Source organism: Stigmatopora argus, chromosome 18 (assembly GCF_051989625.1).
Source record: "Stigmatopora argus isolate UIUO_Sarg chromosome 18, RoL_Sarg_1.0, whole genome shotgun sequence".
Taxonomy (NCBI): Eukaryota; Metazoa; Chordata; class Actinopteri; order Syngnathiformes; family Syngnathidae; genus Stigmatopora; species Stigmatopora argus.
The window spans coordinates 761,423-788,465 of record NC_135404.1 but is presented as its reverse complement, the minus strand read 5'-3'; the positions used below and the strand labels follow the sequence as shown (position 1 = coordinate 788,465).

At 45.7% G+C, this 27,043-nt stretch overlaps 1 protein-coding gene across 2 annotated transcripts; it reads right to left on the bottom strand.

Moving 5' to 3' along the window:
* LOC144093204 (neurogenic locus notch homolog protein 1-like) lies at window positions 1-27,043 on the bottom strand. Of its 2 annotated transcripts, XM_077626537.1 has the most exons (8): window positions 26,794-27,043; window positions 24,984-25,059; window positions 24,779-24,905; window positions 23,415-23,710; window positions 12,992-13,139; window positions 12,221-12,318; window positions 7,771-8,058; window positions 1-3,518 (listed from the first exon to the last, which is right to left on the bottom strand). In XM_077626537.1, exons 1-8 carry the CDS (start codon window positions 26,892-26,894, stop codon window positions 3,168-3,170), a joined length of 1,485 nt encoding a protein of 494 aa, XP_077482663.1. In that variant the 5' UTR covers window positions 26,895-27,043; the 3' UTR covers window positions 1-3,167. The 2 variants fall into 2 exon arrangements, with proteins under 2 accessions (XP_077482663.1, XP_077482664.1); XM_077626538.1 differs by lacking the exon at window positions 7,771-8,058.

Here is a 27,043-nt window from a genome sequence, read left to right as displayed (position 1 = left end):
TTGGAATGGAAAAACATTTTTATTTGTTCTAATTACCCATGTATTATTAGAGTAATGAATAACTAGTGGTTATGATGTTTAATAGTACTAAAAGTAGACGGATTTCGCAGAGGGGAGAGAGAGGAACCTTTAGAGGGTTGTTTGCTTTTGTCTTCCCTTCAAAATGTACCAAAAATGATGCACAGAAATGTCCTTACAATAGGATAACGCACGACCACTTGCCAACTTGCCCGGGAAGTAGAATTTATCTCATATTGGCGAGCAAGCTCTGCCATTCTACACTGATAACGGGGAAAAAACACAGAAAAAATGTCCACCCAGTGCTCGTAGAGACATTTACACGAGGGAGTTGAGACAGGAAAGAAAGTGCCCATGTTGTTCTCAAAAGCAGCCGTTGACCACACCTGGCTGTATGCTCGTATATCAAAATTTTTCTCGTATCTCAAGGTAAATATTTGCTCAAAATTTTACTCGTATCTAAAATTGCTCGTATGTCGGGGCACTCGTATGTCAAGGTATTACTGTACTGTGATCCGTCTTCACTTCACGGCTTCAACTTTCGCGGCTTCACAACATCCCAGAATTTTTTGAATTTAAAAAAAAATTGTCAAAATCCACGCTGAAACTCACAAGCGGAAGCCACTTCCCTGTCCTCCGCTTGCCACTAAGAAAAGGGTGGAAACAGAGGACAGTCACTGAACTCAGCACCTAGAAAAAGAAATGGTGGACATCGGGCAGTGGCTGTCATTTTTATCTGAAAATAGTTTTCTGAGCAGCCGTGAGCCTCTGGGAGGGTGGATTTTTATCAGAAATGCGAGCCTCGGCCAACATTACGGCGGACGCCATCGGCGTTGCCCGAAAATAGAGCCATTTGGGCGGCTAAAATGGCTGGACGTCGTGGCGGAAGCTGACGGCGGAATTTGGCAGAAATCTTTCCAAGTGCAACCTCTGGGCAACGTTACGGCAGATGCCATCACCCTTGTCCGAAAATCAAGCCCTTTAGGTGTCTAAGATGGCTGGGCACCGCGGCGGAGCTGACTGTGGAATTTCCCAGAAATTTTTCCAAGTGGAACTTCCGGGCGACTTTACGGCGGACGCCATCGCCCTTGTCGAAAAATAGAGCCCTTTTATTGCGCGGATGGCTGGCCGATCCGAGGGGCAACGTGGAATTTGAGATTCCATTTAAGTGCAGCCAACGGGCTCATGCCGTTGCACTTATCTGAAAATAGAGATCCCTGGACGGTTAATTGACAGCTAGGGCATCGCGGAGGATCGAAGTGGAAGTTTACCTAATTTTCTGCCAAACAATGATGCCAATAATAATAAAAAACGTGGTATTAGTACTTTGAGAAATCGGCTAGAAACTTTCAATATGGCTCACAGTTTGAAGCAAAGTGCCCCAGAGATTGATGACAACACAGTCTTAGCCATGGAATATGGCAATCGTCTTGACAGTTTCATGTCCTTAACAAAACTATATCTGTACCAAAAAAGAAACAGTGGTCACAACTCCCCATCAACAACTTTGTGCGCCGAAAAACTCTCGCAAAAGCTTCTCCTGAAAAGCTCCCCTACGACGCCTCCTGAAGATTCTTTCGATGATCCAATGCATCTCGAATCTGACAAAAAAAGATTTGGACTAAAGCTCCCAATAACCTGTTTTTTAAAGGATTTAATCAAGCGGAAAGGAACTATTTTCACTGTGAATCCAGTACTTAAAATATTTGCATTTACATATAGATTATATTTAGCTATTAATACATTAGAGTATTCTTATATGCTTATAGCTGTAATATTTAATAAATACACTTTTTGATAAGGCTTGTGCAAGTGGTTAGCGTGTCAGCCTCACAGCTCTGGGGTCCGGGGTTCGAATCCAGGTCATGTCCATCTGTGTGGAGATTGCATGTTCTCGAGGGCCTGCGTGTGTTTCCTCCGGGTACTCCGGTTGCCTCCCACATGCCAAAAACATACATGAAAGGGTGACTGGACTCACTAAATTGACTCTAGATATATATGGGTGTGAGTGCGCATGGTTGTCCGTCTCCTTGTGCCCTGCGATTGGCTGGCCACCGATTCAGGGTGTCCCCTGCTTCTGGGCCACAGACAGCTGGGATTGGCTCCAGCACCCCCCACAGCCCTAATGAGGATAAAACAGTTCAGAAAATGAGAGGAAATGAGACTTTTTAATAATTGTACTTGTGTACTTGTATAGGCGCGAAAACGTATTATGGTAGTAATAATAGGGGTGATCCTACTTCGCGGTTTTTCGATTATCACGGTCCTGTCTGGTCTACAATTTACGAGATATTCGAGGGATTACTGTACACGGGCAGAAAAATCCCGGTGAGTCAACATGGGACCGTGTAGTCTAACCCCAAGGTCCTGAAGAAACCGACTGCACCCCTAGCTCTACTCAGCCCAGAGGAAAAGGTGTGAGATCCCTCTGTGTGGTGTTCGACATGATACTCTCTTCAACACAGACATTGGCAGGGATGCCCATCATCTTAGTGGTTACCATCCTGATGCGGCCAGGAATCGCTGCAGAAGCAGCCTTAGAATGTCCCATCCTAACCAGCAAAGAAGAATGTCTGATAAAATGCTCAAGTTATGTTCGAATTTGATGCATACAAATTGTCACCTTGTTTTTGACCTCCTAGTTATCATTATTATCTGTCTTCTGTATTCTTGACGGATTATACCACCGTAGGGTGCTCTGTAATTCACCTGCGCCCAGAATATTCTGGAATAAAAGCTTAGAACAAACTTCATCATCTCCAGCCTGCATTTCTACAACTAACATTCACACTACCCGACATTAATCAAAGCTGCAGAGGAAGAAAGAGCTCTCTTCCTCTAATAGTATTCTCCCACATACCCAAAACATGCATGGTAGGCTGTCTAAATGCTCCAAATCGTCCCTAGGTACGAGTGTGAGCATGAATGATTGTCCCTCTACTGGTGCCCTGTGATTGGCTGGCCACCGATTCAGGGTGTCCCCCGCCTGGTGCTTGGCTGGGATAGGCTCCAGCACCCTCACTCCTTAAGAGGATAAGCGGTTCAGAAAACGAATTAATAAATATACTGTGTATGTGATAATTCTGCGTAGAACCTTCTATCTACAGTGCCGTGCCTTTTTGGCACGGGATTTTACGCAGGCGATCCACTTAAAGTGCTCGGGCTAGCGTCCCCCCCATCACACTGGCGGGCGGACTGGAGATCCCCTCCGACCAGTCGGAGACATTGGAGTGTGGTGAGCAGCTGGACCAGCAATCGGGTGAACCGGGTGAAGGTGTAAGAAAGTGGTGGTCGGCAGCATGGAAGTAGGAAGCTGCCATCCACGTGCCGCCGTAAGCCGTCATCGGAGGAGGCCTTGGGCAAAGGGCACCCATCATGCCAGAGAGCCAGCCAGCCGGCATATGGTGGAGGCGGGGCAATGAGGAGTTGGTCGGGGACAGGATGACCGAGCTATCCAAGCGGACCTCCTTTTTGATGTTTTGTGGGCAGAGGTGTGTAACCTTTTGAGAAAAATTAGAAAGTAATAAAAAAAAGGAAACTAGCAAGTTTTGGTACCCCAAAATCAACAGAAAGTGACCCAAAAGTTCTCCCAAATCAACAGGAATGCTGCAAAATCAACAGGAAGTGACACTTGGATGTGATTTGTAATTAACAGGAAGTTACTAAAAATGCCCCAAAATAAACAGCGAGACCAGTGAGTGACCCAGAAATGTTAATTATCTTGGTCCTTGGTGCTAAAATGGAAAAACAACTGACTTATTAGGAATAAACACAGAAGATGCTCTTAGCTTTATATAGTGGAAGGAAGCAGGAAACATATGTGAATTTCCCAGTTCAATATTTCGGCCCCCCCAAAAAATTCTGGCAAAAATACAGATGAATAAAGAATGCATTTACTATGACCTAGAGATGTCGAACTGAATTGTTGTCAATATGTGCCCCTGTTTTCAGCACTAATCTTCAAATTGATATATATATATATCATATATCATATATATATATATATATATATATATATATATATATATATATATATATATATATATATATATATATCATATATCATATATATATATATATATATATATATATATATATATATATATCATATATCATATATCATATATATATATATATATATATATATATATATATATATCAGTGGCGGGCGGTGCATTTTCTGGTAGCGCCTTCAATGTATCATTCCAACCCTCAAAAACTATTTTATGGCTATAAAACCTCTACTGCAGCTACAGCTGCAACACATAAAAAATAATCAATAAATTCATGCACAAAAATTGGGTAAAATCCACTTCCTAGCAGCATTTCATGATTAAATACAAATACTGGAGTTTTTCAGACATTAAAACCAGGCCAGGGGGTGATTTTCCCGGGAAAAGACAGCGATGAACGTCAATGGCGTAGGGGCAAACATTGCCCGAAAATGGGGTAAAATCCAGCCGAAAACAGCATTTATTGATCAAATACAAATACTGGAGCTTTTTAGACATCAGAACCGGGCCCGGAGTATCATTTCCCTGGTAAAAAGACAGCGATGTACGTCAATACGTCCATACGTGAAAAGACAAAAAATGCACTAAAATTAGGACAAATCCACTTCCTAGCAGCATTTATTGACTGAATACAAATACTGGAGCTTTTGAGACATTACAACCAGGCCAGGGGGGGTGATTTCCTCGGGAAAAGACAGCGATGGACGTCAATGGCGAAATGGCAAAAATTAAACTGGGGTAAAATCCACATCCTAGCAGCATTTAGTGATTAAATACAAACACTGCAGCTTTTCAGGTATCAGAACTTGGCCCACAATTGAAATATTATTTAGGAACATAGCCATATTTTACTCACCAAAAATCCAATTTACACTATATCCATCCTCCTTTCTTTCTTCCTTCTTTCCTATCGCCATCGAAGCTAATGATGAAAGTTGAGCCTGTCCTGTCATATTTCTGGCATAGTCCGTTTTGAAAATGGCTTTAAATCAAAACAACAATATACTATTTGCCTGTGGAGCTAAGTTGGCACACTGAAAGTGCCGCACACACCATTTTCCCGGCTGTAACAGGCTTGCTAGCTCCCGTCCCCGCTCCCGTCCCCGCTCCCGTCCCCGCTCCCGTCCCCGCTCCCGTCCCCGCTCCCGTCCCCGCTCCCGTCCCTCTCCCGTCCCCGCTCCCGTCCCCGCTCCCGTCCCCGCTAACGTCCCCGCTAACGTCCCCGCTCCCGTCCCGCTCCCGTCCCCGCTCCCGTCCCCGCTCACGCCCCCCGATCCCGTCCCCGCTCCCGTCCCCGATCCCGTCCCCGCTCCCGTCCCCGCTCCCGTCCCCGATCCCGTCCCCGATCCCGTCCCCGATCCCGTCCCCGATCCCGTCCCCGATCCCGTCCCCGATCCCGTCCCCGATCCCGTCCCCGATCCCGTCCCCGATCCCGTCCCCGCTCCCGTCCCTCTCCCGTCCCCGCTCCCGTCCCCGCTCCCGTCCCCGCTAACGTCCCCGCTCCCGTCCCGCTCCCGTCCCCGCTCCCGTCCCCGCTCACGCCCCCCGATCCCGTCCCCGCTCCCGTCCCCGATCCCGTCCCCGCTCCCGTCCCCGATCCCGTCCCCGATCCCGTCCCCGATCCCGTCCCCGATCCCGTCCCCGATCCCGTCCCCGATCCCGTCCCCGATCCCGTCCCCGATCCCGTCCCCGATCCCGTCCCCGATCCCGTCCCCGATCCCGTCCCCGATCCCGTCCCCGATCCCGTCCCCGATCCCGTCCCCGATCCCGTCCCCGATCCCGTCCCCGATCCCGTCCCCGATCCCGTCCCCGATCCCGTCCCCGATCCCGTCCCCGATCCCGTCCCCGATCCCGTCCCCGATCCCGTCCCCGATCCCGTCCCCGATCCCGTCCCCGATCCCGTCCCCGATCCCGTCCCCGATCCCGTCCCCGATCCCGTCCCCGATCCCGTCCCCGATCCCGTCCCCGATCCCGTCCCCGATCCCGTCCCCGATCCCGTCCCCGATCCCGTCCCCGATCCCGTCCCCGATCCCGTCCCCGATCCCGTCCCCGATCCCGTCCCCGATCCCGTCCCCGATCCCGTCCCCGATCCCGTCCCCGATCCCGTCCCCGATCCCGTCCCCGATCCCGTCCCCGATCCCGTCCCCGATCCCGTCCCCGATCCCGTCCCCGATCCCGTCCCCGATCCCGTCCCCGATCCCGTCCCCGATCCCGTCCCCGATCCCGTCCCCGATCCCGTCCCCGATCCCGTCCCCGATCCCGTCCCCGATCCCGTCCCCGATCCCGATCCCGTCCCCGATCCCGTCCCCGATCCCGTCCCCGATCCCGTCCCCGATCCCGATCCCGTCCCCGATCCCGTCCCCGATCCCGTCCCCGATCCCGTCCCCGATCCCGTCGCCGATCCCGTCCCCGATCCCGTCCCCGATCCCGTCCCCGATCCCGTCCCCGATCCCGTCCCCGATCCCGTCCCCGATCCCGTCCCCGATCCCGTCCCCGATCCCGTCCCCGATCCCGTCCCCGATCCCGTCCCCGATCCCGTCCCCGATCCCGTCCCCGATCCCGTCCCCGATCCCGTCCCCGATCCCGTCCCCGATCCCGTCCCCGATCCCGTCCCCGATCCCGTCCCCGATCCCGTCCCCGATCCCGTCCCCGATCCCGTCCCCGATCCCGTCCCCGATCCCGTCCCCGATCCCGTCCCCGATCCCGTCCCCGATCCCGTCCCCGATCCCGTCCCCGATCCCGTCCCCGATCCCGTCCCCGATCCCGTCCCCGATCCCGTCCCCGATCCCGTCCCCGATCCCGTCCCCGATCCCGTCCCCGATCCCGTCCCCGATCCCGTCCCCGATCCCGTCCCCGATCCCGTCCCCGATCCCGATCCCGTCCCCGATCCCGTCCCCGATCCCGTCCCCGGTGCCCGTCCCCGGTGCCCGTCCCCGGTGCCCGTCCCCGGTGCCCGTCCCCGGTGCCCGTCCCCGGTGCCCGTCCCCGGTGCCCGTCCCCGGTGCCCGTCCCCGGTGCCCGTCCCCGGTGCCCGTCCCCGGTGCCCGTCCCCGGTGCCCGTCCCCGGTGCCCGTCCCCGGTGCCCGTCCCCGGTGCCCGTCCCCGGTGCCCGTCCCCGGTGCCCGTCCCCGGTGCCCGTCCCCGGTGCCCGTCCCCGGTGCCCGTCCCCGGTGCCCGTCCCCGGTGCCCGTCCCCGGTGCCCGTCCCCGGTGCCCGTCCCCGGTGCCCGTCCCCGGTGCCCGTCCCCGGTGCCCGTCCCCGGTGCCCGTCCCCGGTGCCCGTCCCCGGTGCCCGTCCCCGGTGCCCGTCCCCGGTGCCCGTCCCCGGTGCCCGTCCCCGGTGCCCGTCCCCGGTGCCCGTCCCCGGTGCCCGTCCCCGGTGCCCGTCCCCGGTGCCCGTCCCCGGTGCCCGTCCCCGGTGCCCGTCCCCGGTGCCCGTCCCCGGTGCCCGTCCCCGGTGCCCGTCCCCGGTGCCCGTCCCCGGTGCCCGTCCCCGGTGCCCGTCCCCGGTGCCCGTCCCCGGTGCCCGTCCCCGGTGCCCGTCCCCGGTGCCCGTCCCCGGTCCCATCCCCGATCCTATCCGATCTATTCTAATACCACCTACTGCCCCTACTTGGATAGGCTTAATCAACCCTTATGAGGACAAGCAGAATGGAAGATGAATGAATTATAAATAATTTCTTAAGGAATGGAAGTAACACTAATCTTACTTTGGCAGACTTTTGGGCTATTGTACTCACCTCTACCTGGGGGCTCCTCCTTTTCCCTTTGGTGTCCATGTGGCATGGCTTGGCTTTGCGAGGAGGCTTCACTGCTCTTTCTGATGAGGGGCAGGTGGCAGGAGAAGCTGGCAGTGGAACACGTTCGTCCATCAGACTCACAATGTCATGGTGCACGCTCTCCTGGGCGGCATCCCTTGGGATGCGGTCTATGTGGTCGCTGATTTCCTGGTTGGCAAAGTGCTCTAGCAAGACTTTGCACGTCTCGTAGCTCCCTTCCCGGGCTGCCAGGAAAAGAGGGGTTTCCTCCTGTGTACAAAACCCACCACGGGGCTGTTCATTTTGGTCAGTTTCTGATGATTTGGGGGCATTTAAGACTCACTTCCTAAAGAAGAGTAAAATCCTGTTGATTTGGGGGCATTTTGGGTCACTTTCTGATGATTTGGGGGCATTTAAGACTCACTTCCTAATGAAGAGTGAAATCCTGTTGATTTGGGGGCATTTTGGGTTTACTTTCTTTTGATATTAGATTGCATAGTGCCAGTATCAAGACTATATTTATTTTGGTGCCCTAAAATTAACCAGAAGGTGACCCAAAATTAACTCAATATCTAGACATCCAACTCCTTGACAATAGTAAAAAGAAATAATCCAATATTAACAGGAACTGACCTTAAAAACTATCAAAGTGTAAGGAAGTGCCCCAGAAATATATCTAGAAATCGAGAAACCAAGGACCTCGGGGGGTATATTATTGAATTCAATAGATTTGACTTCACTGAACCATAATCCATAGTACTTTCCTTTGTATAATTAACAAAAAAACACAGTTCGCTTCTGTTGGGGTTATTCTGGGATACTATTATAGATGTATGCATTTTAATTATTTTTGTATAAGAGTGTCTTTAATTTGAGACTGGGGCAAGCTCGGGGTCACCCTCCAGGACAGCTGGCTCCAGCTAGAGACTTAACATTTCACCGAGTCCTCGCTCCAGGACTGATTACTGGAGGACACGCCTCGACCCTTTCCCCAGATACAAGTTCGCAATGAAGATCTGTGAAGGACGCTTAAATTGTTGTTGATTCAGCGGATGGTTATCAATCAACCTCCGGGATTACTCACATATGTTTCTCAAATTATGACGCTCGGTTCGCTTGATATAGAATTGTTTTGCCGAATGGAGGCTCGTTTGTTTAATTTCCAATGGAATTGTTTTTGAGTTCTGACCTTAATAGTTATTAATGAATACCTGATATGCGATTATTGTTGCAGTTGTTTTTGACCTCGATGGTGTTATCCAGTTAGCTTATGCAATTGTTTGAATCAGATTCGCTTAGATGTTTTGAATTATGCGCGACTAAATGGAAAGAGGAGGATGCTGCTCTTCAGAATCATCTTGGACGAGGACGAGTCGGGAGTGATTCTCCTTGCAAGTTTGTAGCTAGAGTATGTCAAATGATGTCTCTCTGATTTGATTAAAGTATACCTAATAATATACCTATCAGCTTCTCATTTCACTGCTGGCCAGAAAGCCAGAGTCACAGATTTTTTTCTGGAAAAAAAAGTTCATAAAAAATGTGAAAATCTACCCTGGGCCTTGCCACCGAGGAGCTTTTTTAACCACTTCGGGGACTTCAACCCCAGAGATAAGAGAGTCCGCTCCAGAGTCCCCTGGCTCTGCTTCTTCATGGGAAAGCGTGTCGGTGTAGTTGAGGAGTTCTTCTAAGTATTCGGACCACCGATTCACAACATCCCAAGATGAAGTCAGCAGCGCTCCATCTCCACTATACAGTGGTATCTCGAGATATGAGCTTAATTAGTTCCGGGACTGACCTTGTATGTTGATTTACTCGTAACTCAAATGAACGTTTTCCATAGGAATGAACTAAAAACAAATTAATTCGTTCCAACCATCTGAAAAAAAACACACCAAAAAACGGATATTGGATTGGAAAAAACATTTTTATTTGTTGTCATTTGCCATCTATTAACAAAGTATCAAATAACTAGTGGGTCAATAGTACTGAAATGTGTTTAATAGTAGTAAAATTAGACGGATTTCACGGAGGGAAGAGAGAGAGAGAGAGAGAGAGAGAGAGAGAGAGGGGGGCGAGGGGGAGAGAGACTTTTTGCACGGCAACGCACATAAACATTTTTAAATGAACTTGGATTACGATGCAGACACACTCAAAAATAAGTTTAATCTAACCTTACACTAAACTTCATTCAAATTTTGTTTTACATTTTACACCTTTCTTCTCCCGGGTTGGCTCTATTTGCCCCGCCTCCACCCTGACTTTCAGATGCAACCTATCGAGGGTTGTTTGCTTTTGTTTTCCCTTCAAAATATTCCCAAAATGATGCACACAAATGTCCTCATAATAGGATAAAGCACGACCACTTGCCAACGAGAAGTAGTATATACTCCTCTCACATTAGGGATCGCTCCGCACTGACTAACGGGAAACAAAACACTGAAAAAATGCAACGCTCCGCCCAGTGCTCGTCGAGACATTACACAAGGGAGTTGCGACCATAGAGACATTACACGAGGGAGTTGCGACCAGAAAGACAGTGCCCATGATGTTCTTATGAGCAGCCTCTCTCATCCCCTGTATGCTCGTACAGTGGTAGCTCGACATACAAGCAATTTGAGATACGAGTAAAATTTCAGGGAAATATTTCTCTTGAGATATGAGACAAATTTCGATATACGAGCATACAGCGGATGTGAGAGGCTGAAAGGTGGTCTTTCAGGTGGTCTCTTGGAGGCATGAAACCCTGTTTAAAATATCAAGATTACTGCCTACCATTTAAATCCAGGTGCGAACAGACGATTGAAGGGAATTGCGGCATACATGGTGAAGAGAAATATTTCTTACAATAACATCCAGGACATCTGGGGAATTTATGATCCTTTGCATCTTCTACAATTGACAGAGCAATTTCTGTGTTCAATCATTCATCTTCCATACTCGCCATCCTCAAAATGGTTGGGGGGTTGCTGGAGACTAACCCAACTATCTTCGGGCAAGAGCTCATCCTTCTGGGTGGCCCAACACATCCCGATGCGACAACCACAAAATGAAAACTAGAACTCTGAACCCCCGTGTCATTTCCTCTCTCTATCTGAAACCCAAATGTCTGCGGCATATACAACAAAAAAACAAAGGAACTAGCTGTATATCCATTTATACATCTATAAACCCTAGACTGGTCGCCAGTCAGTTGTAGGGCACACACAGAGACAGACAACCACTCACACTGCCACCGAGTGGGAATTGAACCCAGACTGACCACACCAAAGGCAGGTGGAAGAACCACTGCACCGTCAGGTGGCCTGATTTCAGCGTTTTCTGGCCAAAATGCTCCATATTGGTAACATTTTAAGAACTCCTCCTTGAAGTTTCAGAAGAAAACTATAATCATTGGAGATTGTAAAGATGAACTAATGGTGGGACTTTTGCGTGTTAGTAAAGGTCACTAAAGGATACACTCTCTTTCTGATGATGATGCTGACAGAGACAACTCAAACCAACTCAGAGGATTATTTCAAGAATTTGAAATTAGATAAGACTTCCTAAAGTCCTGTGACCAATTTTTAATATTTGATCCCTCAACGTGGCCCCGGGAACTACAAAGTCTCCACGATTTTGGCAATACAACACAACATTCTTAAGATATATGAAGTCATTTAAAAACTTGACAGTGATATAATTGTGAAAGAATGGATGTTCCTAAAGCAGTCAGGAAAACATTTGGGAGCCTCCTCTGTGTTTGACTGATTTGAATAGTAAATACAAGTAATGAAGACATGATCAAAACATTTATCTCTCTCTCATTTTCTGAATTGTTTCCTCCTCATTAGGGTCGCGGGGGGTGCTGAATTGGTGGCCAGCCAATCGCAGTGCATGAGGAGACAAACAACCATTCACACTCAGTCATACCTTGGGGCAATTTAGATTGTCCCACAAACCTACCGTGCACGTTTTTGGAACGTAGGAGGAAACCGGAGTACCAAGAGAAAACCAACACAGGCCTCGTTTGAGTAATCCTTTAAATAAATTACGTACACCCCTGGCTATTTCCCCTCTCCTGTATTCTCATAATGTTATTGTTTTTTGAGAAAGCTGATGGCAAAATTACATGAATGCTTGTTTGGCTACAATTTCAATAATTATGAATCTGTGTGAGTCCTGATCATTTATTTTATAATACTCTGAGAGACTTTTCTTTTAATTGTGTAAAAATCTGTGAAAGTCGACCTTTTAATAAACAGCAAACGATCCACAATGTACAAGAAATGACCGAGAATCTACAGAAAGTAAGAGCAAAACATTTGCATGCAATTTATCTATAAATTGCATTTTAAGTTGATGCTATATTTAAATATTTTTTATTTATTTATTTTTCTGTAGAAAGGGTTTATAGATGTTTTTTTTCCTACTCACAAAGAGCTGATTTGCCTACCTTGTTATTTTGCATATCCTTGTTGGCCCCACTCTTGAGAAGAACGATGGTGGCCTCCATGTTATTGACAGCGGCGGCCCAGTGCAGTGCCGATTTACCTTGGAGAAAGTACGGACTGTGTCGTTAGAAGGAAGAATGCTTTACATATAAAAGGAAGTGACCCGAAATGACCCAAAATCAACAAGTGACTGCAAATCATCAGGAAGAGAACAGAAATGTAACCAGGAAGTTATGTGGAAATGCCCCTAAATCAATAGGGAGTTTACATAATTTTGAACGTTTTCTCTTCATTTCTGGACATTAAATGACAAAAAATCAACAGGAAGTGGCCTGTCAAGGCGCTAGTGAGGTATGAACAAGAGGTGACAAAGAAATGCCCCCAAATTAATAGAAACTTATCAAGAAATTAAAGAAAGTGACCATGGAATGTTGCAGAATGTACAGGAAGTAATAAATAAAAAAAACAAAAGAGCAGAGTGACCCTATAAGTATGCTCAAAATAATAGGAACTGATAGAAAATTTATAAGAACTGCCAGATAAACGTATTCAAATTAACAGGAAATGATAAACATCGGCTGGCCATCGATGCAGGGTGTCCTGTGCCTCTGGCCCGGAGATAGCTGGGATTGGCTCCAGCAACCCCCGCGACCCTAATGAGGATAAAGCGGTTCAGAAAATGAGATGAGATGAGGAAATGATAAATGATACACAGGGAAAAAATCCAGAAATAGCATCTTGTAATATTTTATTAATTAATTTATTTTTTTTACCAAAATCATCCACGGCATTGACATCGGCGTGAGAATTAATGAGCTCGTCAACCGTCCCCTCCACCGCTAGTCTGGAAGCCAAGATGAGGGGTGTAGTGCCGTCGTACATGCGGGCATCCAAGTCCGTGGCGCGATTCCTGATCAAAATCTAAGCAAAGCAAACAAGTTGCAAGTTTAGCCATTCCTTACTGACAACATCATTTTTCTGTGGGCCAAATTAATTGGACATGTAGTGCTGTCAATGGGAGACATTGAGTTCATTTTGGTTCACTGATTGTGGGTCATTTATATTTGACTCCATATTCAATTTAAGGCATTTACATATCAATTATTGTTGATTTTTAGACACTAGCTGTTGATTTTTGGGTATTTTAGGTAACTTAGTGTTAATTTCCGGTCAATTCGTGTTGATTTAGAGTCACTCCCTAATGAATTTAGGACACTTTTGGGTCATTTGCGTTTATATTTATAGCGTTTCTGGGTCACTTTCAATTTATTTGGGGGCATTTAAAGGTCACTTCCTATTCATGTTATTCTTTCATTTTATGTACCACTTATCCTCACATGGGTCGTAGGGGGTGCCACAACATACTACTAGCACCAGGCAGGGGTCACCATAAATTGGTGGCCAGCCAATGGCAGGGGACAATGAGACATTCAATCATTTACTTTCACACTCATAATTAGGGGCAATTTAGAGTTTGAATTTGATTTATTTAATAAGGGGCAGCACATATTATTGAACATATTTATATCCATGTTAATGAACATATAGTACCTGGGTGTTCACCTCAACAACAAACTAGACTGGTCCACAAACACAGATGCCCTGTACAAAAGGGGTCAGAGCCGCCTCTACCTACTGAGGAGTCTAAGGTCCTTTGTAGTGTGCAGGACACTGCTGAGGACTTTCTACGACACTGTGGTGGCATCTACAGTGTTTTATGCAGTGCTTTGTTGGGGATGCGGGAGCACGGAGAGGGACAGGAACAGGCTGAATAAGCTGGTCATGAGGGCCAGCTCTGTTCTGGGCTGTCCTTTGGACTTTGTGGAGGAGGAGGGAGAGCGGAGGATGCTGACCAGGATGATGTCCATCATGGACAGCACCTCCCACCCCATGCATGAGTCTGTGGAGTCCCTCCGAAGCTCCTTTAGCAATAGACTGCGGCACCCTCATTGCAGGAAGGAGCGCTTCCGCAGATCCTTCCTCCCATCAGCTGTCAGGCTCTTTAACAAAAAAATGGCTGTGTGTTAAGACCTACCGTATGCATGCATGTACATTTATGTGTATGTATGTATGTATATATGTGCTAAGCAACACGCTTATTTGATTATATATTTATTCATGTATTTATTTCTGGACCAACTTATTACCTATCTATGTCTAAAATGCCTTTCCTATTCTTGCATCCTCACCCTCTTGCCACTGGAACAACGAAATTTCCCGAATACGTGATGAATAAAGGTATCCAATCCAATCCAATCCAATCCAATATTTGTAAATATGTAAGTTTGCACCAGAGGGCGTTCAATAAAGATGGAAATTAGCCCTCGGCTCACATATTTACTTACCGTATTTTCACGACTATAAGGCACACTAAAAAGTCTTAAATTTTATCCAAAATAGACAGGGCACCTTATAATGCGGAGCGGCGTGTGTAAGCCTTAAAGCCTGACTGAGGCCACTTCTTGCCGACACGCTTCTTATATAGAGAGAAGGTGGACGTGGGTGGGGTCAGACGCTAAGTTCACGCCGCTACAAGGTACCCATATATCGTGACCGGACATTTCGCCGACGGTCACTTCGTCGCCGGACACTTCGTCCCCGGACGTTTCGTCGCATGGATGCTTCGTCACCGGACAGTTCGTCGAACAGACATTTCGTTGCCGGACATTTCGTTGACGGACAATTCGTCGCAGGATTCGTTGCCGGACAATTTGTCGCCGGATTCGTCGCCGGACATTTCGGCGACGGACAATTCGTTGCCGGATTCGTCGGCGGACATTTCGTCGACGGACAATTCGTCGACGGATTCACCCACTGTCAAAATTATAATCATGAGAGAGTTTTTACTTCAGATTGTTTAAAAGAACTTTGACATTAAAATAAAAGGCAAAAGATACAATTATTTTGTTTAAAATTATGTGCAATGGCTTGTAGCTACTGTTTGCATAGTCATTCGTGACTATCCTAACCTTAACAACTAACGTTAACCACTATCCCCTAGCCCGCGACGATTCAAAGAAAAAAAGCCTTACTGTCTATGGTCATTTATTTTGAGGAATTTTAACTGATAGACTGGTGTGCAAATACTGATTTGCAGCGGCATCACGCAAATAAATCGCTAAAAAGTGATATATTTTTCCTTTTTGGATTATCTCTCTCACAGTGGCCATGCACATACAATGTACATTTCTAGGTGAGAAAACTTGCAATACAGCAAGGTGTTGAAATACTCCATCTGTGAAATTGTTTTGTCTTCTTTTTAATATTTTTTTTTACAAAATAATTTTATTTATTGCCTTTTATTTTAATGTCAAAGTTCCTTTAAACAATCTGAAGTAAAAACTCTCTCTCAAGGATGACAATACAAACAGTACCTACAAGCCATTGCACATAATTTTTAATAAAATAATTTTATTTTTTGCCTTTTATTTTAATGTCAAAGTTCCTTTGAACAATCTGAAGTAAAAACTCTCTCTCATGATTATAACTTTGAGAGCGAGAGATTACCTGGTTGATCGCTTTCAACAGTAAAAACTCTCTCTCTCTCTCACATGATTATAATTTTGAGAGCGAGCCAATACGGCAACGAATTGTCCGTCGACGAAATGTCCGGCGACGAATCCGGCGCCGAATTGTCCGTCGACGAAATGTCCGGCGACGAAGCGTCCGTTCGACGAAACGTCCGGGGACGAAACGTCCGGGGACGAAACGTCCGGGGACGAAACGTCCGGGGACGAAACGTCGGGGGACGAAACGTCGGGGGACGAAACGTCCGGAGACGAAACGTCCGGGGACGAAACGTCCGGGGACGAAACGTCCGGGGACGAAACGTCCGGGGACGAAACGTCCGGGGACGAAGTGTCCGTCGACGAAATGTTCGGGTACCCCGTATATAGTATGGGCATGTGTTTATTGCAAAACAATTTCGGTTTGGTTTCTAATGCCCCCTGAAAATGAATATTATACAAATACACGCTTACGAAGCTCAGTTCAAACTTCAAGCCATCAATTATGCAGGGGAACATGGGAATAGAGCAGCCACGAGGGAATTTTAGATCAACGAATCCATGGTTAGCAAATGGAGGAAGCAGGAGAACAAGCTTCGCCAAGTCAAGAAGAAGCTGAGTTGATTTGCACGTGCCCATCTCGCAGCAGCGGTGAAAAACCAAGCCACGAAAATGAATTCTGAGCTTGCCGTCATTCCTGGTGGCTTAACTAAAGCGCCGGGCTAGTTACGCCACTATTAGCGAATGGATTGTGGCCGCTTGGACGAACGTGTCTGCTTGCACTGTTGTTAAAGGCACTAACAACAGATGCTTGAAAACCGCTGGACATCGGCATCAACCGGGCGTTCAAAGCAAAGTTGCGAGCGGCATGGGAACAATGGATGATAGGTGGCGAACACAGCTTTACGAAGGGTGGTAGGCAGCGCCGGGCTAGTTACGCCATTATTTTTGAACGGATATTGGCCGCTTGGACTAACGTGTCTGCTTGCACTGTTGTTCGAGTTTTTGCCAAAGCCAGCGCGGTGCATCTTGTGTGTGTGTCAAATACAGAAATACCACTTGTTACTGACACTGCCCCTTTAAATGCGGTGCGCCATATAGTCGTGAAGATACCGTAAATATTTTCATTAACATAAATATGAATATGTTCATTAATATGTGCTGTCCCCCTTATTAAATAAATCAAACTCAAGCTCAAACAGCCTACCATTCATGTTCGCCACGCAAGCCCGGGGAGAACATACAAACTCCACGCAAGCCTGGGGAGAACATACAAACTCCACGCAGGACGGTCCGAACCTAGGATTGAACCCTCAACTTATAATTTTCATGTTATTTGTTAAGGGGCCTATCAGGGTATTTTCTATCAATTTTGTGTCACACCCTGTTTTTTAGCTGTTTTTTTAGCATTTAATGCCACTGTTACTTTTTGGGTCACTTTCTATTGATTTGGCATCTCTTCCTCTATTTTTTTGTGAGTTTTGGGTGACTTCCTTTTTCTTTCTGAACAATTAAAGTTGATTTGGAGTCACTTAATTCTGAGCTTGGGGCCTTCCTGGGTCTTTTCCTGTTGACCTTTTGACATTTTGGGTCACATTTAATTTATTTTTGTTCAATTCCTGTTGATCCTTTTGGTCACTTTTGATCGTTTGTCGTACTTCCTGTTGATATTGGATTCTGGTTGATTTTTCAACATTGCGGGTCACCTCGTGTTTGTCAGTTCCTTTTGATGCGGAGTTACTTACTCAATTTTTATCTCACTTTTGGTCACTTCTGGGTGATTTCTGATACTCCCTTTTGGAGTGTTTAGGTGTTGCTTCCGTATTAGAACATTTTTTGGTTTTGATCACCCGGTCAGGGGCAGGTAAGCAGGTAGCTGCCTTTGTTCAGGGCAATCTGACCGTGGCTGACTACGTGATTCAATTTCAGATTTTGGCGGAATGTGGATTTGACAACGCAGCACTATGCGGTATCTTTTGATGTGGGCTAACTCCCACGGTCAAGGATGAACAGGCTGCTCTGGATGACACAACCGGGCTGGAGGAGCTATTCGCCTTGGCCAACCGGTTGGATAATCGTCTACGGGAGTGCGAGCAAGAGCGACGAGAGCGGAACCCATGCAACTCGGCGGGGGACGTCTCTCATTGGCAGAACAGCGGAGGAGGAGACGAGCTGACATGTGCCTATATTGCGGCTTGCCAGGCCACCAGGTGGCCACCTGTGACGTGCTGCCCTCGTAGGAGAGACAACAAAGACCCCCAATGACTTCACCCCTTTATGTCAGTCCCCGCACGGCACAATAAAGGAATTAGGACGTCAGGAGACTATTAAGTCGCAAGTACCTGGAGTTCTTTGAGGAGAATAATTTCAGAGTTTCTGCTCTGATTGACTTGGAGGCAGATGACTGTTTTATGAACCCAGGTGTAGTCGCCACAATTAAATGTCCACTGACCACGCTTTCCGCTCCCAAAAGACTGTGATCTCGATAGGCGACTTGTGGTGGATGTTAGGTCTGTAACTTCACCACTAAGTCTTAAACTATCTGGAAACCATTGTGAGGTCTGCACTTTTCTCATTATCCCATGCAAAACAACTCCAATTTTTCTGGGCCTCTCTTGGCTGAGGGTACACAACCCTTATACATTGAGCTAGGGTGCAAGTAGAGACGTGGAGCACCTTTTGCTATGCTCACCATTTAAAGTCTGCATCGTTTCCCCCCCAAAAAAAACATAGACGACCCCTCTCAGAGCTTGAGCAGGAGGCATTAAGGGAGTACTATATTTACTTCTCGTTCTCCGCTGGCGTGATCTGCCCGTCATTGTCACCACTAGGGTTGGGATTTTTCTTTGTTGATAAGAAAGACAAGTCTCTCTCCACTGGACCATTTTGAATACTTAGTTATGCATTTTGGCCTCACCAATGCACCGGCTGTGTTTCAAAATCTTAGCAATATTTTCCATGACATGTTGAACGTTCTTTGTTTGTTTACTTGGATGACATCTTATTTTTTTTCCCGGAATTCACACAAACATTGTCAACATGTCCGCATGGTTTTAAGACGCCTCCCAGAGAATAGACTATATGTTAAAGCAGAGAAATGTGACTTTCATTGTGAGTCGGTGCATTTCCTGGGATTTATCGTAGAGAGGGGCCAACTCCGCCCTGAGCTAACCAAAATCAGGACGGTGGCGGAGTGGCCAACCCCCAAGTCACAAAATTACCTCCAAAGGTTCCTGGGCTTTACAAATTTCTAAAGGCAGTTGATCCACAACTATGGTATGAGGGCTGAGCCACTTACCAGGATGACCTCTGCCAACCGGCCATTTATATGGTCAGTGGCGGCCGAGGCCGCTCTTGTCAGTTTGAAACGCGCATTCACGAGCACTCTGGTACTTGTTCATGTTGACACTGATCTACCTTTGGTGGTTGAGGTTGACACATCAGGCTCCAGAGTCGGGGCGGTCCTGTCTAGAGGTGAGATCTTAAGGCCTAGCCTGAGCCCAACCCGACCTAAATTTCGGGTCGGTCCGGGCCTAAAATGTCAATCATTACTTTGGGTTTGTGTCGGGTCGGGCTTCTAAAATGTATACTAAAGCAATGGGTAAATACAAAACTAAGCAATAATTTGGATAAAAAAGAGAAGGTGCTGTAATGTAATTCCTATGTAACCACAAAACAGGAGCTGCAGACCTAGATCATGCTCAGCGCACGTCATGTGAACGCCGTCGTCTTAATCGTCTTCCCCTCCGCAAGTCCGGATATATTTTGACCTGGTATCTCCAATATGGAGGAACAAGAACTTAAGGATCGACTAAAGAGAGGAGAACTGAAAAGACAAACACGCACTTGTAAGAGTGAAGTGTGGAAAAGTTTCAAATTGATTGTTCAATACGCAACAGAAACTTGTGTTGTCTTCGCTGAATGTAGTCAATGTGGCACTTTGCTTTCATACGAAAGCAAAAAGACTGGCATATCGACGCTGATTAGGCATTTAAATAGCTGTACTGGCAAAAGTGCTGATCGTCAAACATCTATATTATCATATAAAAAATTTAAATGTTTATACAGTCTTTTGTTACTTAGATTTAATTACAAAATACAGACTTTAATTTAACATAAATCACCCCTTACAAATAAAATATGAAATTTTGGGTTCGCTTTGGGCTTGGGCGTGCAAATCAAGTTAATTGGTCGGCCTCAGGCCAGGCTTTAATACCCATGTGCCAGGTCGGTTTGGGCTGGGTGTTTTTGGCCCAATCTTACCTCTAGTCCTGTCCCAGGGGTCTACAGTTGACCAGAGGCTGCACCCCTGCGCATTCTACTCCCACCTCGTCAGCCCAGCAGAGATACATTATAACATCGGTGACCGGGAGCTGCTAGCCATCGTCCAGACATTACAGGAATGGGGGCACTGGTTGGAGGGGGCGGGGGCACCGTTCCAGGTCTTCATAGACCACAAGACTTTGGAATACCTTAGGGCCGCCAACCGCCTTAACCCACGGCAAGCCTGTTGGGCTATGTTTCTTGCACATTTCAATTTCACTATCACTATCACCCACCACCTGGGCTCGAAGAATGCCAAGATTGATGCCCTGTCAAGGTTACGCGAACTGGCAGAGGAGGCAGCCTCTGAGGAGACTGTCCTCCCGTCTCCCTGATTGTGGGCGCATTGAGATCGGAAGTCGAGGACTTCGTGAGGAAGGCATTGGAGGGAGTTACAGTGCCTGGGGGCTGCCCCCAGACAAACAATTCATTCCAGAGACCCAACGCGCCAGAATACTGAAGTGGGGCCACGCGTCGATGTCGAACAGTGGGCCCCAGTTTGTCTCACGAGTCCGGGAGGCGTTCTGCAAGGCCCGTTTGTCTGGCTACCATCCTCAATCCAACGGTCAGACAGAAAGGACCTACCAGGAGCTGAAAACGGCTCTTCGCTATATTTGCTTATGACACCCGGGATCCTGGGCTTCGCATCTTCTATGGATCGAGTATGCTCACAACACCCTTGTCTGCTCAGCGACGGGTAGGTTGCCCTTCATCCGCGCGTATGAATATCAAACGCTTCTGTTACCCTGCCCGGAAGCTAAGGTGGCAGTTCAGTCAGTGCAAATCCACCTTCGACATGCCCACAAGGTCTGGAAGGATACTAGGGCAGCACTGGTTCACACAGCGGCTTGTACTCACATGATCGCTGACCGTCATAGGAGACCTGCCCCAACCTATCAACCTGGCCAGATGGTCTGGCTGTTTGCACGGGATCTACCTCTCCCTGGGTCATTTCGAATGCTGGGTCCAAAGTTTATGTGCCCATTTGAGGTAGATACTATCGTGAATCCAGTTGCCATCAAGCTGAAACTCCCCAGCTCTATGAAGGTGCATCCTGTGTTCCACGTCTCCCTGCTCATGCCGGTGTCTTCTTGCTCTCTAAATCCTCCACAGGTGCCTCCTCATCTGGTCGATGGTGGCCCCCTGAACACTGTGTGGACTATTCTCAACTACCATAGGCAGGGTAGGGGGGAGGGGGGGTGCAGTGTTAGATCGACTGTGTGGGGTATGGCCCTGAGGAACGTTCCTGGATTCCCCGCTCCTGGATTCTCGACCCGTCACTTTTGAGGTATTTCCACTGAAATACTGCTAAACCAGGTGGGCAGCCAGGGAGTGTCCGTTGAGGGTAGGGTACTGTCATGTTCTGTCGCCTACAGTGACGTGTCTTTTAAGCAGCTGAATAAGCCAAGGAGGTGGGGGGAATCAGCCTTCCTGTAGCTGATTGACACATCTGATATTTAAGGACACTCGCAACAGCCGGCGGATTGTCAGAGTATTGAGTGCCTTGCCCTTGCTTACCGCCCTGCTTGTCTAACACCTCGCTATGACTTTTGACGTTTGTATTTTGTGTTTTTGTACTTTGAAAACCTTAGTTTATTCGCCGACTTGGTCGTGCTGTTTTGTTCTACCTTTTGATCCTTAGTTTATTCGCTGACTCGGTCGTGCTGTTTTGTTATCTCCTTTTGATGCTCACATTTTTGGGTGTTTTTTTGTTTAATAAATACTAATTTCTGTGAATACCAACTCCTTCATTCCTTAGTTGTTGTGGATTCATCTTTAATCGGTTTACTCATTCATAACAGAATGATCGAAAAGTGACGCTGATACATATGCTAAAGGTGTAGCACACCATTGCAGCATAAATTAATCTACCATGCGTTATACCAAGAAAGAAGCGAATATTCGGACAACGGCAACGGTATTCATTTCCAAGGACACCAAGCGAGTGGTAACAACTAGGAATAAAAAAACATAAATGGTGAACCAGCAGTATTCCCAGACATGGTGATGATCCACACTTTTAGATGATGTTTGAATAAGAATCTCCGGAAAGACATCCTCTTCCAAAAAAGCCCAGTCTCATCCATGTTAAAAACGGAAGATAACCAATCACTCTTGAATTATGAGAGGGAACTATTCCTTGGCGTACCATTTCACTGCCTCTTTGTCTGCCGAGGAGGCTTCCCCAGACAGCAAAACACTTTTTACTAGGCCATACCTTTTCTTAAACATTTAAAACCAGCCCTTGCTTGCAATAAAACCACGAGCCTCACTAGTAGTACCAGGACATTTCGTCGACGGACACTTCGTCGACGGACACTTCGTCGACGGACGCTTCGTCCCTGGTCGTTTCGTCAAACGGACGTTTGGTCGCCGGACAGTTCGTCGACCGGAGAATTCGTCGCCGGACACTTCCTCGCCAGACAGTTCGCCTAACCTTAACCACTATTAAAGAAGACAAAGGAAATTCACATATTCTTTATATTCTTTATTAAAGAAAATAAAACGGCAAAAACCCGCTCGACAACACAAACACATTAACATTTGGGCGTGTGCATATTAAATGGGATCGTCTCTAAACAGACTACGCACTTCCTACGTTGAGCGAGTATTTTTAAAATAAAAGGCAATAAATAAAATTATTTTATTAAAATTTTTATTTAAAAGAAGACAAAGGAAATTCGGTTCCTCGGGGGGCACTGAGTGACTCCACTAAATTACTATTAACTGTTTGGTTTTTAATCGCGAATTGATATGGCTACGATTCTGACTGGATGCTGATATTTAGTGGTTACCACTCGCTTGATGTCCTTGGCAAAAGATACTGTTGCCGTCTTCCCAATGTTCGCTTCTTCCTTCTTGATGTAATGCTCGGTAGATTCATTTATGATGGCTTAGAATGATGCGGGACACTTAGGAGGCATTTTAAATGGCAATTCAAAATCCAAACAATGCTGGAAATAGGCTTGGGGTAGTCTTTCTGTGCGTGATGTGAAATGTAATCCGAAGAAAATTACATTTTTATTCATTTATGATGCCATAGAATGATGCAGGACGCTTAGGAGGCATTTTAAACGGTGATTCAAAATCCAAACAATGCCTGAAATAGGCTTGGTTTAGTCTTTCTGTGTGCGATGCGAAATGTAATCCGAAGAAAATTACATTTTTATTTAGCGTGTCATTTTTCTTCCACGGTGAAATTTCGCCTCTTCTTCAGAATGATGCCCTGACTTCCGCCATTTTTCATCTCCTGTCTTCCGCTTGTGAGTTTCAGCATTAATTTTGATATTTTTATGAACTTATTTTTATACTTAATATAAAAAAACGCAAAGTAGTGAATGATCACAGTATTTCTGTATGGTCTGACCTGGAAGACTCCTTGGGCATCAGCAGCCAAGGCAGCATGCAGCGGGGTCCTGCCGGCATTGTCTCGTGCATTGGCATCAGCACCGGCCTCCAGCAGGCTTTTGGCAGCGTCAGAGCGAGCGTAACGGGCGGCCAGGTGCAGTGCTGTCTCACCACTGCGCTCCGTTCGCTCGTGGAGACTGGCGCCTCGGAAGATGAAGTTGTCCACCACGCCAGCTGACACATCCTCTTCGCCGACGGCTGCTGTCTCTAGACCACCACCGCTGCATGACGCTATCATCAGCGGCGTGAAACCATCTGACATAGGTGCCAGAAGCGGTTAGTAATGTGTTGAATTGAATTAAATTTATTATCATTATATAAGTATAATTAGATTTAAAGCCTCACCACAATGTGCACAAAAACAACAACAAACAAACAGACAAATACATAATCAATAAATAAGTAATAAATAAATAAGTAGTCAACAAAATTAGTAGGGAAGTGCAAAAACAACAACAAACAAATAAACAAAAAAAATAGGATAGCCAAAAGTTGTACTCTAGTAAAGGTAACATTACTCCAGAATACTATTACTCAGGTAAAAGTTGTCAATCCAGAAATTACCCCAAATACAAGGAAAGAAAAATATATAGTCAATCTATAGTTTCAATAGGAAATTAATGGATCCCCATTTAAAACATCAAGGGATATTTTTAGTCAAAGTTTGGCGACACTGTACTTTTTTTGCAAAAAACTGGATACAGCTTTGCACACAAGATTAATTTTGTGAATCAAGCAAAAAATGTAGAAATAAATTTATTTTCAAATTAGAGTGTTTACATTTTTTGGCTTTGGAAATGAAGGAGCCTTTTCGTGCCTTCTCTTATCCCACAATTGTGAATTCTGAATCAGAACACAACTTACGTCACATGAATTTTTGTAACGTTTGGGAGTTGGAATGGTAAGCATCGGTCAGAGGGTGCAGGCTGTTTGACATAGCTGCTGCAAATCTTCATTGTGGGGTGGTTATGCCTTTTGGCCTCACTAATGCACTGGCTGTTTTTCAAAATCTTAGCAATATTTTCCATGACATGTTGAACGTTCTTTGTTTGTTTACTTGGATGACATCTTAATTTTTTCCCGGAATTCAGGCGAACATCGTCAACATGTCTGCATGGTTTTAAGACGCCTCCCAGAGAATAGACTATATGTTAAAGCAGAGAAATGTGACTTTCATTGTGAGTCGGTGCATTTCTTGTGGTGTGTTGTAGAGAGGGGCCAACTCCACCCTGAGCTAACCAAAATCAGGAATTGAATTTAGGTTTGTAAAATTCCTCATAATGAAGGTGGTCAATGGCATGGAATCATGCACAAATCACTTACCGGGCCCGCGTACATTCACATCCACAGTGTCTCCGTCGACCCCACCGGGGACGCGTAGGTCAGCTGCCTTCAGGTGCTGCCGTGTCCACTGCCTGTGATCGTCATCCAGGACTGCTCCCTCGTCAAACTGAGAGACAAACCCAAGAGGAAAAATATCTTGCTCTTAAGTGGAAACGTTCAAAAGGAGATCCGGCACCTTTCTTACGGTAAAACATTTGTCATCCGTGGGTAGGTCGCCTCCCTGCCGGTTGGGCAAAATGTCCAATTGTTTTTTTCTCAGCCTGTGACCAGCAGGGGAGAAAAAAAAATCAGTGACACCTTCTGTACAAAAAGTCTCCCGATATAGCAGCCTGATTGATATATTGGTTATTTCTAGATCAGCCCATTTAATAACTGTTCACTATTAAATCAACGATCCCCAACATTTTTCTCACCGCGGACCGGGAAAGCTTTTCCTATTTTCTCATGGGCGTGGGGGCATGGTATTTACAGACAAAAGCAGGGGGCTGGGAAGTCAGCTGAAGATAAACGGAGGGAACGGACCATGATGGCAAAATTAACACGTCCTGAGCACAATAGCATTTTAAAATTATTTTTATCACATTTTTGTTTTTCATTTCAAGTAGGAGGGCAAGATTGGAAATGCTGTACTAGTTTTGACAAAAACCTTGTATGAGTGACATTTTAATATATGGACCAGCCCGACTGACATACACATTCAATTGGTTTCTGTGCGGCGACTTGGACCTAGAAGGGGTGGCCAAAGTGGTCCTCGAAGGCCACTGTGGGTGCAGGTTTTTGTTCCAACCGATCCAGCACAGACACTTTGACCAATGAGATTTCTGCAGAAAACAAGAAGCACCTGACTGCAATCCACTGATTGTGCTTGAAAGACACCAGATTGGTGAAAAGGTGTCCTCTTGATGGGTCGGAATGAAAACCCGCACCCACTGAGGCCCTTTGTGGAATACTAGTTTGCCCACCCAAGACTAGAGGACACTCGGAGTGAGTTGGGAGTAGCAACACATCAAAATTTGGAAATGCAGAATACTCACAGTGCGCCGCCAGCTTAATGTGGGTGATGAAAATTTGTTTTTCTTGGCTTTATATGCAACCCCTTTGTGTACTTCATTTTCTCAAGTTTTAATATATCTTGTTCTATGAAACTAATTTGCTGCATTATAATTTGGGAGAGTTTGATTTCCAAAGTTACACAAACTATACCTTGTGTTAAAAATAATAATATATAAATATACACATGAGGGAATTACTTGGAAAAGCAATTAAGTAATAAACATATTGAAAAGATATATATCTATATATATATATATATATATATATATATATATATATATATATATATATATATATATATATATATATATGTATATATGTATGTATGTATATATATATACATATATACATATATAAATATATATAAATATATATATATATATATATATATATATATATATATATATATATATATATATATATATATATACATATATACATATATACATATATAAATATATAAATATATAAAAAATAAAATCAGACTTAGGCTTGTCATCATCATTGACTAGACAAAAGCCTAATTGTCATCATACCCAGCTGACGAAATTGAAAGTGCTTCATATATATATATATATATATATATATATATATATGTATGTGTATATATATATGTACGTATATATATATATATATATATATATATATATATGTATGTGTATATATGTATGTGTATATATATATGTATGTGTATATATATGTATGTGTATATATATATATATATATATATATATATATATATATATATATATATATATATATATATATGTATATATATATTTTCAATATTTGTATTACTTAATTTCTTTCCAAGTAATTCCCTCAATTAATCTTCGTTTCAGCATAATTAAGAAAATGGCTAAATAGATTTCTATCATTTCCATGCTTTGACACCAATCCTTCAAAAGATCATCAGTAATAAATAAAAATCTACAACTTACTGCAATTCCACGTGATCTTCTCTCACTGCCTCATGTCTTATTTTCCCACTTGTCCGAAACCCCTCAGGTAGCCACAGTCGTCCGTGGCGGTTCCGCCGCATGCGGGCAGTCGCCACGCCAATGCTTGCTTGTGCCAGCGCAGCCACTGTGCTCGTCGCCAGGTGAAGCCCGTAAACTTCCTATGCCGGGAAAAAGTGTTGCCCAAGAGCACAGACGCTTAACTCGAGAATGTGGCACGGCCTGGCTATGC